The 11,711-nt window shown below is 51.4% G+C and overlaps 6 protein-coding genes and 1 non-coding gene across 7 annotated transcripts; 1 reads left to right on the forward strand and 6 right to left on the reverse strand.

Annotated features, from left to right (window-relative positions):
- The first annotated feature begins 802 nt into the window (after positions 1-802).
- CC77DRAFT_695154 (hypothetical protein) lies at positions 803-1,579 on the forward strand. The gene has a single exon (XM_018532790.1). It carries the CDS (start codon positions 907-909, stop codon positions 1,330-1,332), a length of 426 nt encoding a protein of 141 aa, XP_018388550.1. The 5' UTR covers positions 803-906; the 3' UTR covers positions 1,333-1,579.
- Positions 1,580-1,928: 349 nt separating this feature from the next.
- Positions 1,929-4,594, reverse strand: CC77DRAFT_1058862 (AAA ATPase; the record flags this gene model as incomplete). The annotated part of the gene is made up of 5 exons (XM_018528172.1): positions 1,929-4,007; positions 4,061-4,310; positions 4,359-4,414; positions 4,466-4,493; positions 4,548-4,594. 5 exons carry the CDS (start codon positions 4,592-4,594, stop codon positions 1,929-1,931), a joined length of 2,460 nt encoding a protein of 819 aa, XP_018388551.1.
- Positions 4,595-5,319: 725 nt separating this feature from the next.
- CC77DRAFT_1017963 (hypothetical protein) lies at positions 5,320-6,474 on the reverse strand (the record flags this gene model as incomplete). The annotated part of the gene is made up of 2 exons (XM_018524513.1): positions 5,320-6,313; positions 6,415-6,474. Coding segments are annotated over 2 exons (793 nt in total), but the record flags the coding sequence as incomplete, so codon positions are not given.
- A 367-nt stretch (positions 6,475-6,841) lies between these two features.
- On the reverse strand, positions 6,842-7,323 carry CC77DRAFT_983873 (hypothetical protein; the record flags this gene model as incomplete). Its single annotated transcript, XM_018536157.1, has 1 exon — positions 6,842-7,323. A coding segment is annotated over exon 1 (171 nt), but the record flags the coding sequence as incomplete, so codon positions are not given.
- A 204-nt stretch (positions 7,324-7,527) lies between these two features.
- On the reverse strand, positions 7,528-9,085 carry CC77DRAFT_1086009 (acid protease). Its single transcript, XM_018529427.1, has 2 exons — positions 8,401-9,085; positions 7,528-8,338 (listed from the first exon to the last, which is right to left on the reverse strand). The coding sequence occupies exons 1-2, from the start codon at positions 8,999-9,001 to the stop codon at positions 7,731-7,733; spliced, it is 1,209 nt and encodes a 402-aa protein (XP_018388554.1). The 5' UTR covers positions 9,002-9,085; the 3' UTR covers positions 7,528-7,730.
- A 503-nt stretch (positions 9,086-9,588) lies between these two features.
- Positions 9,589-9,674, reverse strand: CC77DRAFT_t23. The gene has a single exon. It is a non-coding gene; the product is annotated as a tRNA-Tyr (tRNA).
- Positions 9,675-10,019: 345 nt separating this feature from the next.
- On the reverse strand, positions 10,020-11,572 carry CC77DRAFT_695318 (S-adenosyl-L-methionine-dependent methyltransferase). The gene is made up of 2 exons (XM_018532791.1): positions 10,608-11,572; positions 10,020-10,559 (listed from the first exon to the last, which is right to left on the reverse strand). Exons 1-2 carry the CDS (start codon positions 11,433-11,435, stop codon positions 10,041-10,043), a joined length of 1,347 nt encoding a protein of 448 aa, XP_018388555.1. The 5' UTR covers positions 11,436-11,572; the 3' UTR covers positions 10,020-10,040.
- Positions 11,573-11,711: the final 139 nt, after the last annotated feature.

An 11,711-nucleotide genomic window follows, 5' to 3' on the forward strand; every position in this document is an offset into this window, starting at 1 on the left:
GGGAGGGTGAAGGTCTTCTCAGGCGGCCAGGCGTGGCGGTCGTTAAGCGCTTTGTCGTCGACGCCTGATGGGGGAGCGCGTATCCTCGGGGGCTGCGATGGTCCTTGCAGGCGTCGTATGCTCTTGCGTGAAGTAGACAGCAGTCGTATGATGCACCAGTCCAGAGTAGAGTGAGGAGACAGACTTCACAGCGCACGAGGAAGAACAATCAAGATTGCAACGTAAACTGGGTCGCCTGCTTCTGGATGCCAATACCAATACCGTCCGACAGGCGGCTAGCAGGGCCACCGAAGCCAAAGCGGGAAAGAGGTCCGTGCTTCTTATACTACGAGCTTGGAACCAATATTGCGATAAAGGATGCAGGTACCAAACTCCCAGCTTCGCTTTCACCACCTGACTGTGCGCGTCTTTGCCCTTGTTGCAGTATCCCTCGGAAGCACTGCACTACCTACAATCCGCTCCGTTGCCCTGTCTGTCACTTTCACTCCAACCACGCCAATCCAACACTCACATCCTACAATCCCCTACTTTCGGATCCGCCAAGTTGCAATCTTGCAAGTCATCGTTCGCACCACGAGCCCGCAACGGCACCCGGTAAACCACGCACATGCGTCGCAGCGATCTTCACCGCCAACGTTGAACTAGGGCAATCTGTGCCGGCATCTGCCCGAATACGGCTACCCCGACCAGTCGTTTAAGACGCTGCATCCCAAATTACGACATCCGGGTACCTCCAAGCTTCAAAGCACAATCCCACGTGCGCCCAGCTCCCCGTCGTCTACGCGAACAGGATCATCCACTACTTCAATATAAGGTAGCTCGCCCGGTATTGAAAACTTTAGACGAACATCCTCCTTTTCTGTTCTCCTGTCTTTTTGCAACCCATCGGCTCACCAACTCGGAACCATGTCTCAATCCATCAGTGTGTCAACGACTCAGGCCCAATCTGGTATATCCCAGGATCTCCGGAATAACATCTACTCGGCCCTACTCTCCGGCGATGGCATCCGCAATATCGAATCCACTCTTGATGAATCCTTGCGCGTCTCTGGCTTCAAAGATGCTCTGAGAGCCTACATCACCGATCTCTTCCGCTCAGGCCAAGCCACTACCTGCGAGGAAGCCCGGAACCTGGCCATGCAGAAAATCAGGGAGCAGACGCGTGGTCTGGGCGAGGATTCCAACGGAGTGAACGGAACCACAAATGCAAATGGCGAGAGTGGGGAGGAGGTCGACTTGAAGATTCCCAAGTCGGCAATCGACGCCGGTGCAAAGACGGTCATGAAGGAGTTGGAAAAGGTGTGCGACATTACATACGAAGACGACAAGTGATTGCTCTCGCTCGCATGAGTAACCCACATTTTAAAACGCAGCAATACCAGAAACCGGTTTGCCAGTCTATGCATCGGAGGAGAAAATGCAAGAACAAGAGCTCAACACATGGCCGTAGCGAACGGCAGTATCGACGGCACAGTCGGCGTCGCGTACGCGACATCCTCAAATAGTGCTGGTGCGTCCCGGATCTTGTTGTGAGAGATACTAACATCACCTTGCATCTCCGATAAGCACTCCAGCGCCACTCAGACACTTTGTATGTCAGCGATGTTTGGGCTTGGCGACTGGGTAGGACATGAATGTATGAGCAGGAAGAGTTTGTGACAGAATAGGGGTGTGAAATAGATGTCGGTGTAGAGTTGTACAGCACAGTAGCAGAACAGCCGTGGAGCACAAGTTCATTGATAACATGCATTCTCATTCAGGCCATTGGTTCGTCAAAGATACTACTGATATCTCGTCAAAGCGCCGGCAATTACGCGCGCCTCCATCTATGTATGGGGCATCAATAGCCCCTCATGCCATGTGATGAAAAAAGAAACCCATTCGTCATGATTTCGTACTCACTCGTTCCAGCTATTAGCTGCAACTCTCTAGTTGTACAAATCCTCGTCCTCGCCACCAGCACCAAAGGTGTTTTGCTCACCACCGCCCGCCGCATTCTCAGCGTCGGGGAAGCGGAAGAAGCTTGAACCTCCAGAGTTCTTCATTGACTGTGCAAAGGCCTCGTATCGGCGGATCTCAACGTCGGTAACGGAACGACGAGCAGAGCGCATAGCCTCCTCGAAGTGAGCCTTGGTCAGCACAGGTACTGGGTCCTCCTCATCAACTTCCATATCAACATCTTCACCAGCAGCCTCGCGAGCCTTGCGGCGCTCGATATCGATTGCAATAGACTGCTTGATGGCGAGCTTAACAGCACGCTGGGTGACGAAACCAAGATCGGCACCGGAGAATCCGTGGGTATTCTGGGCGATGAAGTCAATGTTGACATCCTCAGCAACAGGAGTCTTGCGCAGCTGAGCCTTGATGATGCTGGCACGCGAGGCCAGATCGGGTAGAGGAACGTAGACGAGCGTGTCCAGACGACCAGGACGGCACAGGGCGTTGTCGAGCTGCTCCGGTCGGTTGGTAGCGCCGATAACGAAAACATTCTTCTTTGATGTCATACCGTCCATCTCAGTCAGAAGCTGGTTGACGACACGGTCGGATGCACCACCAGCATCTCCTTGAGATCCACCACGCGACTTGGCAATAGAGTCCAACTCGTCAAGGAAGACAACGCAAGGTGCGGCGGCACGAGCCTTGTCAAAGATGTCTCGGATGTTGCTCTCTGACTCACCGAACCACATGGAAAGTAGCTCGGGACCCTTGATGGAGATGAAGTTGGCCGCGCACTCGTTGGCAACGGCCTTGGCAAGAAGCGTCTTACCAGTACCAGGAGGACCGTAGAACAGTACACCTCGCGAGGGAGACATACCGAACTTGAGGAACTTGTCGGGGTGGTCGACCGGGTACTGCACAGACTCAATGAGCTCGCGCTTGACCTCTTCCAGACCACCAATGTCCTCCCACCGAACGTTAGGAACCTCAACCACGGCCACTTCACGAAGAGCCGAAGGGTTAGAAACACCAAGAGCGAAACGGAAGTTCTCCATGGTCACACCAAGCGAGTCGAGAACCTCAGCATCGATGGTGTCCTCGTCCAGATCGATGAGATCCATCTTCTCACGAATCTGCTGCATAGCAGCCTCAGAGCAGAGTGATGCCAAATCCGAACCGACGTATCCGTGAGTCTCAGCAGCAATGGTTTGTAGATCGACATCGTCACCAAGCTTCATATTCTTGGTGTGAATCTGCATGATCTCGAGACGGCCGGTAGGGTCGGGAATACCGATGTCGACTTCACGATCGAAACGTCCGAAACGGCGGAGGGCGGGGTCGATCGAGTTGGGTCGGTTGGTGGCGGCCATGACAACGACGTTGGAGCGCGCCTTCATGCCATCCATGAGAGTGAGCAGTTGCGAGACGACACGGCGCTCGACTTCACCGTTGGTCTTTTCACGCTTAGGCGCGATTGAATCGATCTCATCAATGAAGATGATCGCTGGCGAGTTCTTCTCGGCCTCCTCAAAAGCCTTTCGCAGATTTGACTCTGATTCACCGGCCATCTTGGACATGATCTCAGGACCGTTGATCAGGAAGAAGAAAGCACCAGTCTCGTTGGCGACGGCACGAGCCATCAGCGTCTTACCGGTACCGGGGGGACCGTACATCAGGATACCACGCGGGGGCTTGATACCGATGGACTTGAACAGCTGAGGATGCCTCAGCGGCAGTTCAACCAACTCTCGGATCTGTGCCATCTGCTTCCTGCAACCACCAATATCGTCGTAACCGACCTCGTTGAGGTTGCCCTCCTCGTCCTCACGCTGAATAGGCTCGCCCTCGCAATGGATGACGGTATCTTGTGCGACAATACCGAACTCCGGTGGGTCGACCTCGACAACCTTGAACTCCACTTGTCGCATACCACCGCGGGCTGTGAAAGTGTCGCCTTGACGAACCGGTCGGTAGGCTTCGCGGAAGTATGGGGCAAGGAAAACGTCGAACAGCGATCCGGTGATGCCCTCGACTGTGTCGGCGATGGGGAGAACTGCGATGCGCTTGGCCTGCAAAGGTTGTCAGTCTCGATTTTACAATGACTGGGACTGAGAATACATACGTATTTGATATCCGGGCACGGGTGGATGGTGATAACATCACCGTGCTTGACACGCAGGTTGTGGCGAACGACACGGTTTATCCGCGCGGAGCCGTCATCAAGATCGTCGTCTGCAAGCACGATGAGGACGGTGTCCTTCCGCTTCTTGCCCTTGACGAGAACTGTGTCACCGCGGAAGAGCTGGAGAGTCTCCATGGTGTTGTTTGAGAGAGCGATAATCGAGTTGTCATCGTTGACGGCGTCGGTGACACTGAGAAAGTTAGGAGAGGCTTCTCAAATCGCTTCCTGGAGCACCTACATCAGGGAGTTTGGCTTCTTCTTCTTCTTGAGGATCGCAGTCGCGGTCTCATCGTTCTGTGGCGGGTCAGTAAGGGCAGGCGCAGAAAGGTGCTTCGCGGTGCCTACATCCTTGGGCTCAGCGCCGTCGGGGTTCCTGAGATGCTGTTAGTCGCTGTCGCAAGTGCGGAAGTGGTGGCAAGCGACGTACTTTGAAAGGTCCACCTTGGGCTTGGAGTGGTCTGGTTCAGCCGACATCTTGCTGATGTGTCTATATGTGGTTCTGCGAAATTACTTTTTCAGTGCAAAGAGGGATAGAAGTAATTGCAGCGCGGTTGAGAGGGTGGTGAGTGGTGTGGGGGGGTAAGATGGAGATGATGGATCTCCGGTGCTTGGGGCGTCGTGGTTTAAGTAAGTTGGAGCTTGAACAGTCGGTGATCTCACTGCTCGAGCTAGCTTGATGTTGCCTTAGGGTCCGTGCTCCTTCCGCCGCAACATTGGAAGTTGCTGGAAACGCTTAGACAAGCGGACCTACTAAGAAACACTGTGTCCCTTTCACCGCGGATTGCTTGCCGCCACCCTCGCAAAGTCCTACAAGGGCCAGCTCGTGCCACTACCCGCGACTCCAGAGTGAGACTGGCGTTGTTACGCGTCCGACTGGAGCCTGCTGCAGCCTCATATTACGCCACCAGAGGAAGCGCCAAGAGAGATGCTCCATATCGGCCCTTCGTCAGTGCGCGATAAGTAAACCTACATGTCCGCCACGTACGGTACAACACGACAATATCTACATGCATGTGTGCCTTCCACTGATACTCATGGATAGCACGCATTTCTAAGAGGGCAACTCTCACCAGGCAAAGAAGAAACATTTGCTGTTTCACGTCATGGTAGATCTGCGTCTAACGGTTTATCGATAAGATGCGGATCCGTCTTAGTTGGCTGCTTCGTGATTCCCGCTACGGTAGCCAGAGTGAAGCACCAGGTGGTACTGCGTTTCGCAACCTATCCCCACTACCAGTCAAGGAAGAAATACGAGCTTCGCTGGAAATGAAACGGGCGTCTCCAGGAGCTTGTAGGTTGACTTTGATCTCGTCAACTTGCATGTCTCCTTTACCTCACGAGCCTGACATTTCCTCGTCCTTTTCGGTCTAATCGCCCTTTTATTTACAGTCAGCTAGTGAGTGAAGCTCCCAGCTAAACATTACTCTCGCAACGACGAAGGCTCTCTATGCTGGATCTACCTACGCGTCCTGATGTTGCATCCCACGAGAAGCTGCACATGCTTTCTTCTCTATGTCGCGCAGGCAAGGCGCTTCGAACATGTTTGCGTATATAATGTTCTTCATAGTGCCAACAGCGACAAGCACCCAGAGCAGAACGACACTAATTCCAAGTATCGTTCCTAGAATCCTAAAGAAAGCGGAAGGAAGTTCTTGTCCTATGGTAATGGTAGACATTGTAAAGACGCCAATAGGAAAGGTGAAACCCCACCAACCCATGTTAAAAGGGAACTTGTTTCGACTGATCGACGCGACAGCGAAGAACAACCATACCAGACCGAAGCCCCAGAGTGTGATGGCGGTCATCCAGCCTAGTACGTAGAGGACCTCTCCAGCTACCGGGTGCAAGGCTTTTGTATCTGGGAAGGTCTTCGAAGCTTGAATGCCGAGTTTCAAAACTGCGTATCCGCCCTGGCCCATGGGGCCGAGAGGCAAGAAGACGCTGACGATAACCTCCTGAGATGGAAGGTTATGAATGGCAAGACGATGGAAGTATATAACCATTATCACGAGTGCCAGAGGTAGACCCATACCCCAAAGGACATAGCTGGTGACTATGGTGACAAGGGCGTGATTCGGGTCAGGCAAGACCGAGGCGACAACGCCGCCAGAAGCTGCTGCAACGATGCAGGCCACGATCGGCAGAAGCCAGGCTGCTGTCATCGTCTCATGGCGGTTATGATGTTTGGTCATCCTGCAGCTATATTAGCGGGTGGCGTTCTCATATTCCTCGCACTAACAGAAACACTTTGAGGCGAGATCTTGAGATTCAAGCGACAAACATGGTCAACTCACATCTGGAAAGGTAGCCAGAGGCAACAAGCAACGCTGAGTGCGACGTCGAGCCACCACATGCCCCACAAGACGTATGGTGTCAAGCCAGCCCATTTTGGTACGCAAACAACGGCGAACATGTTGACGATGGTAGCAAATCCCATGGGTATTGTGCCAAGAAACAGCGACTGTACCGGATGACGAAGCATCAGAATCCATATGGTGGGATACAGTGTGTATCTGAGGACTGATATCATGAGCATGGTGGAGAATATGATGATGTTGAGTATGAAAAAGGCGATGCTCAGCGCTCTCAACGAGCGATGGTAGCTAGGGTAGAGCTCCGAGAAGGTGTGAAACAGGACCGCGACGATGCCTGTACCCATGGTGACGGCGAACTGAGGCTCATTTAGTCTCTCGTTACTCATAAACTCCAGTATCTGACGATGCTACATACCCATGCAGGTGTAAAGTTTTGGACAATACGTCGCCAACCCCGACGGTCCGCTGGAATGAGCCATCTGGGCAGCGCTTGGCCATCTGAAAGCGCGGCTTGACCACTGCACAAATCAGTTGGTGTTATACGAGCTCCATGCTGTATCGCACATGGCGCCGACATTCTGATGCGAGAGTTGAGGATGACAGTGATGAACTTGAGGTGATCGAGGGTAAAAGATTAAGATCAAACGTAACGCGGAATCCGCTCCTCACTTATGCAAACCCTCATGGCTTAGAGTCATCGGAATCTCAGGCTAGGCTTTATTCTCTTCAGGATGGCCTGCATTTTCATATGGATCTGCTGATAGCTTTGCTTACACAGACCATGACGGCCGGATCCTCGGCGATGGCCCGAAATTCGATACGTCAAAGGTACATGACTCAAAGCATCTCAACAGCGCGCAAGGGAAGAAAAACAGTTTTTGAACAATGAAATTCGTTTGTATTCGAGGTCGTATGATGATTGTTTACCAAAGACTGACGCAGTAGCGCTTGGGCAACATTGAGAGCTTCAGAGTAACTGAGTCTAGCTGATTGGGGTCTAGATCGAGATGCGGCTTCCGGAAGCACTCCACGAACCTGTTCCTGATCTTCGCACACGACACCTGACAGACCTTATCGCTGGAATGTAGTGTTTTACTCTGCAATGCAGAGTTATGTTCATGCTCGAGCTGCACCTGCTACTACTACTACATACACTTCTGTTTGCCTCCTGAAGCAACATCAGGCACTTGGTTTGTCAAGGTACTTAGGTACTGTGGTCAAGGACTTATTGTTATCACTTTCTAAGGCCTATATAATGTAGCTGATACTTTTGGAACTGTTGTTTGATAATGATACTACAACACGTCTAACTTCTGCAGGTTCGAATTGGTAGCATTGATGTTTGCACTTGCCATCATGATCTTTTTTTGATCCAGATCAAAAACGATGTAAGCTCCTTGCATGAACGGAGCGCCTAGGCTTGCTGTATCATCCCCATCTGAAGAAAACATCGGTAGGAAACATTCAGTCGTGCCCGAAGACGAATCTCGAACAAGCATCGCAGCCAAAGGAGTGCTGATCTTCGCTTGGTTGTTGTTGAAGCCGAATGAGAGGCTCTCTCCGCGGGAGCCAAGATCACACGGCACACTGCCCAGCTGACCAGCTTGATCGTCAAAATTCGCACCTATAACCATGGCCATGGCGCGTAGAGAAGCTGATGGAATGTTCAGCGAGGGGTTTCCAGTGTCGATCAACGCCGGAGGGAGGCCGCCCCGTGGTGCCAAGTCGACGTTGGATCTCGAGGAGGATGAGTTGCCGCTGACCAACTGCATGGAGCTGAAATCGATTACAAATTGCGACGCAACGCCTCCATTGTTCAATAAAAGTGGTCCTGCATCTTGGAGCGGGCTTTGGAACTTCGCGGTGTCAACACCGCCAAACACAATAGAGCCCTCTGGACTGCCTGTCAAGAGGATACCGATATCAGCCTGGCATTCATTCGAACATTTACTATGCTCAACTTACGGAAATCGTTCATGAAGATACCATATACATTGGCATTGATAGCACCAGTATCCTTGAGATTGGCCAATGTATTCTGGTATGGTGGCTGGACAACTTCGTTCTCAATAGGACCGATACCGAATATGGGGAAAAGTGGATTCCCAGGAGGCAGCGAACCTTGCTCGATGACTCCAAGTTGTGAATCCGACACACTTTGGTTACCGAGCATCAGTGTTGTCTTGACGAATCCTCCTTGGAACACAGCACCGTTTGCAAAACTCGTGTTGAGCTCTGTATTGACATCTGTAATACTAGTGTCACGATCCGTATCGAACGAACCAGTGACGAAAGGTGTGCCAGAGCATTGCTGCTGTTTGTCTTGACAGATTCTACTGCCTGTCCTTGGGATGACGAGATCGCTACTTCCCGTGTCCAAGATCGCCGTTATCAGCTGTGGTGGAGTACCGACCCCCATCGAAACAAGAGGGATGAAAGGACCCGCGTCATCAATATTAGAGTGCTTTATCGGTATCGATATAAGCTTGGGAGTTTGCGCCTGCGCAATGTGCCCAATAGATAAAAGTGATATACATAAGATGACGGTATTTAATCGGGGAGACATGGTGAAATGACTAAACGAAGGCGCTGAAGAAAGAACTGACTGATGATTGTGGACGAGGATCTGAAGTGATGATTTGGTCGTGACTATCTTTGTGAACTATTCTTATAAGCACACGTTGTCGGGTACCGGATACTTCTTGAAGAATCCGTATCTCTAAACCTTTCTGCATGTACATAAAGGGCCGTCTTGACGACGTTTTGGTACGCTAGTTGTTCATAAACAGAGACTACCTGGGGAGTAAGGACACCGCCCATTGGCCAGCCCAGTACCAGTTGTATGCATGTTTCTAGGGTCGCTAGGAATGCTTCCATTGTGGCGTTGGGTCTGACGGCTGCTAGAGGCGTCAAAAAGATCATTATGCCGGAGTGGCTCTGGGCTTGGGCGTCTGCATTGAGCTTTTCGATAACCATACTATGATCTGCCCTGTCTGGAGCCGGTCCGATGTCACGGCTGGTAATGTCCCGGGTATAGCGCATAGATAGCTTGTTTGGAATGCTGTTTCGACTTTCCCCAAGCTAGCTCGAAACACCTCATGGCATATGATACTAGGTACAGACAAGAGCAAAAAAAGGCAAAAAGAGAATTATTCTCCCCACCATGAGTCGAACAAGGGACCTTCTGATAACAGCAGATATTACAGTCAGACGCTCTAAACCAACTGAGCTACGGGGAGTTTTTTCTTGATGAAAAATTTCCAATATTGTCAGATTATATTGTTTATTGCAGATATGGGATTCTGTCCCTTTTCACCATGACAAAGTCGGGGCACATGTGAATTTCGGCGTCAAACAGCCTAGTGCGCTGAGCATGCAACACAATCGAGTGCCTGTAGCGCATTCAGCTCTCTACATCTCGCGCTCTTTATTTGAGCAAAGCTTTTCTTAGCCTAGTGATTGTAGCAGCTTTCAGGTCCGAGCTGAGCCTCGTTATATCGATCTGTGTGGAACGAGGGACACAGGTACGAATGAAAAACAAGATAGATTGTTTGTCTGATTAGACGGCCAGTTTAGAAGCGAGTTCGCGGTGTGCCATATGTCATCTAGCCCCTCCACACAGCCTCAAGCACGCACATGAAGCTCAACGGATCAGCTTCAACTCTAACAACATCGTATCTCTCATCAGCCTGCTTGAAGATGTCCTTCCACGCCTCTACTGGCCTCTCCTTCGCGTTAAATAATGCCATCATCCTCAGATCAGTGGCTGTACCAAAGCCCTGTATACTCCTTGGCAGCTCCTCGTTGCTCGGCTCCTGCTTGCCCACATAATCGATGAAAAGAACGCGGGCACCGGGCCGGAGTGCGGGCCGGAGTGCTTGCAATATCTTCACTGACTCAACGTCCGGCCAGTCGTGTAAGATCCACTTGAGCATGTAAATATCCGCTTGTACAGGCTGTGGATGGAAGAGGTTGTGTGTGAGAAACGAGACACGCGATCTTAATTCGGATGGGAATTCTTTTTCAAAGACTGGGGCGACTTCGGGGAGGTCTTGGACTACGATCTTGAGGTTAGGGAACTTGGTTGCAAGAACAGCATCGTCGTGACCAGCTGAACCACCGAGCTGATGATTGTTAGTGTCAGGATGAGGATCAGGTCTAGGTATACTCACGTCAACGACCGTGACTTCGCCCTCTGCCTTCCAATCGATGGCTTCGAGTACCATGTTTTCGGTGTGGAACAGATCCTTGATATAGGCCATGAACTTGACGAAGTTCCTCTGTCGCCAGCCCTTCTTCTCACCCTCGCCATCGTTTTCGATAAACTCCCAACTGGTCTCATAGTCACCCCACGCTTCACCGCCAGAGTGACACAGCCTAAAAGCAGTCTCTTTTATGTCCTTGCTTATCTCAGGTTTTCCTTGCGAAAAGCGTCGCAAAGCTTCTGGAAGCAAGAACATTGGGGGACCCGTTTCATCCAACACCATCTGCACGAGTGCAGACAAGCCAGAGTCTTTGGCTAGTGCAGCAGATCGTGAGCTATGTTTGACTGAGGTCGATGTGGGCGAAGGTTTGTGGAAGAAGCGCATCGTGACAGCATGGTCGATGACACGACTCACCACCTCAAGAGGGAGCTTGGTATGCCTTGCTATATCCTCAAATGTCGCTTCGCCATCGACTGGCACCGCACCCCAAAAGTCAAACTGGTTGAGGACGTTCAAGCATGCCGTGTCTGGAATGGCCATGTGTACGTAGTTAAACACGCTCTCACTCGGCCCTTGGCTTAGAATCCACATGTCCTTCAACGCGTCCTCAAGCAGTTGTCGGGTCATGAAAACATCTCCCGGGAGTTTCTCGTACTTGATCGGACTGTCGGCCTCAAGAGTGACTGGTGTCACATTTTCAGCCTCCAGCTGCTTCGTCATCTTAGCAGCCAGCTCGCTGATTTGGGCCGCTAAGCTGTTGAGCGTTGCAATCTCATGTTGCTGAATGGAACCCATGTTGCCGTGCTTGGATGCCTAGAGTTAGTAGAGGGATACGTCAAAATTGGGAAGCAAATATGGCTGATATATATTATATCCCACCAGTACTCATGTAGGGGCGCTCTCCGTCATCGGAGTACAAGAAACCCGGAGCATCGTCCGTATCAAAGTCTTTTCTCGTCATGCTCTACATCTTTGGCTCAGGTATGTCGGCTAGCTGAGAATGATCGCGAGACTGCAGACGAGATAGCTTATGATTGGCGCGATCTGAGGACCGGTCGCTTGAACGGGTCT

This window comes from Alternaria alternata (assembly GCF_001642055.1).
Source record: "Alternaria alternata strain SRC1lrK2f unplaced genomic scaffold CC77scaffold_5, whole genome shotgun sequence".
Classification (NCBI taxonomy): domain Eukaryota; kingdom Fungi; phylum Ascomycota; class Dothideomycetes; order Pleosporales; family Pleosporaceae; genus Alternaria; species Alternaria alternata.

Coding starts and splice junctions, on each gene's coding strand:
- CC77DRAFT_695154 (XM_018532790.1), top strand. CDS start 907: ATGTCTCAATCCATCAGTGTGTCAACGACTCAGGCCCAATCTGGTATA.
- CC77DRAFT_1086009 (XM_018529427.1), bottom strand. CDS start 9,001: ATGTCTCCCCGATTAAATACCGTCATCTTATGTATATCACTTTTATCT. Junction 8,339..8,400: donor TATCTTCATGAACGATTTCC/GTAAGTTGAGCA, acceptor TCCTCTTGACAG/GCAGTCCAGAGGGCTCTATT.
- CC77DRAFT_695318 (XM_018532791.1), bottom strand. CDS start 11,435: ATGGGTTCCATTCAGCAACATGAGATTGCAACGCTCAACAGCTTAGCG. Junction 10,560..10,607: donor GCGAAGTCACGGTCGTTGAC/GTGAGTATACCT, acceptor AACAATCATCAG/CTCGGTGGTTCAGCTGGTCA.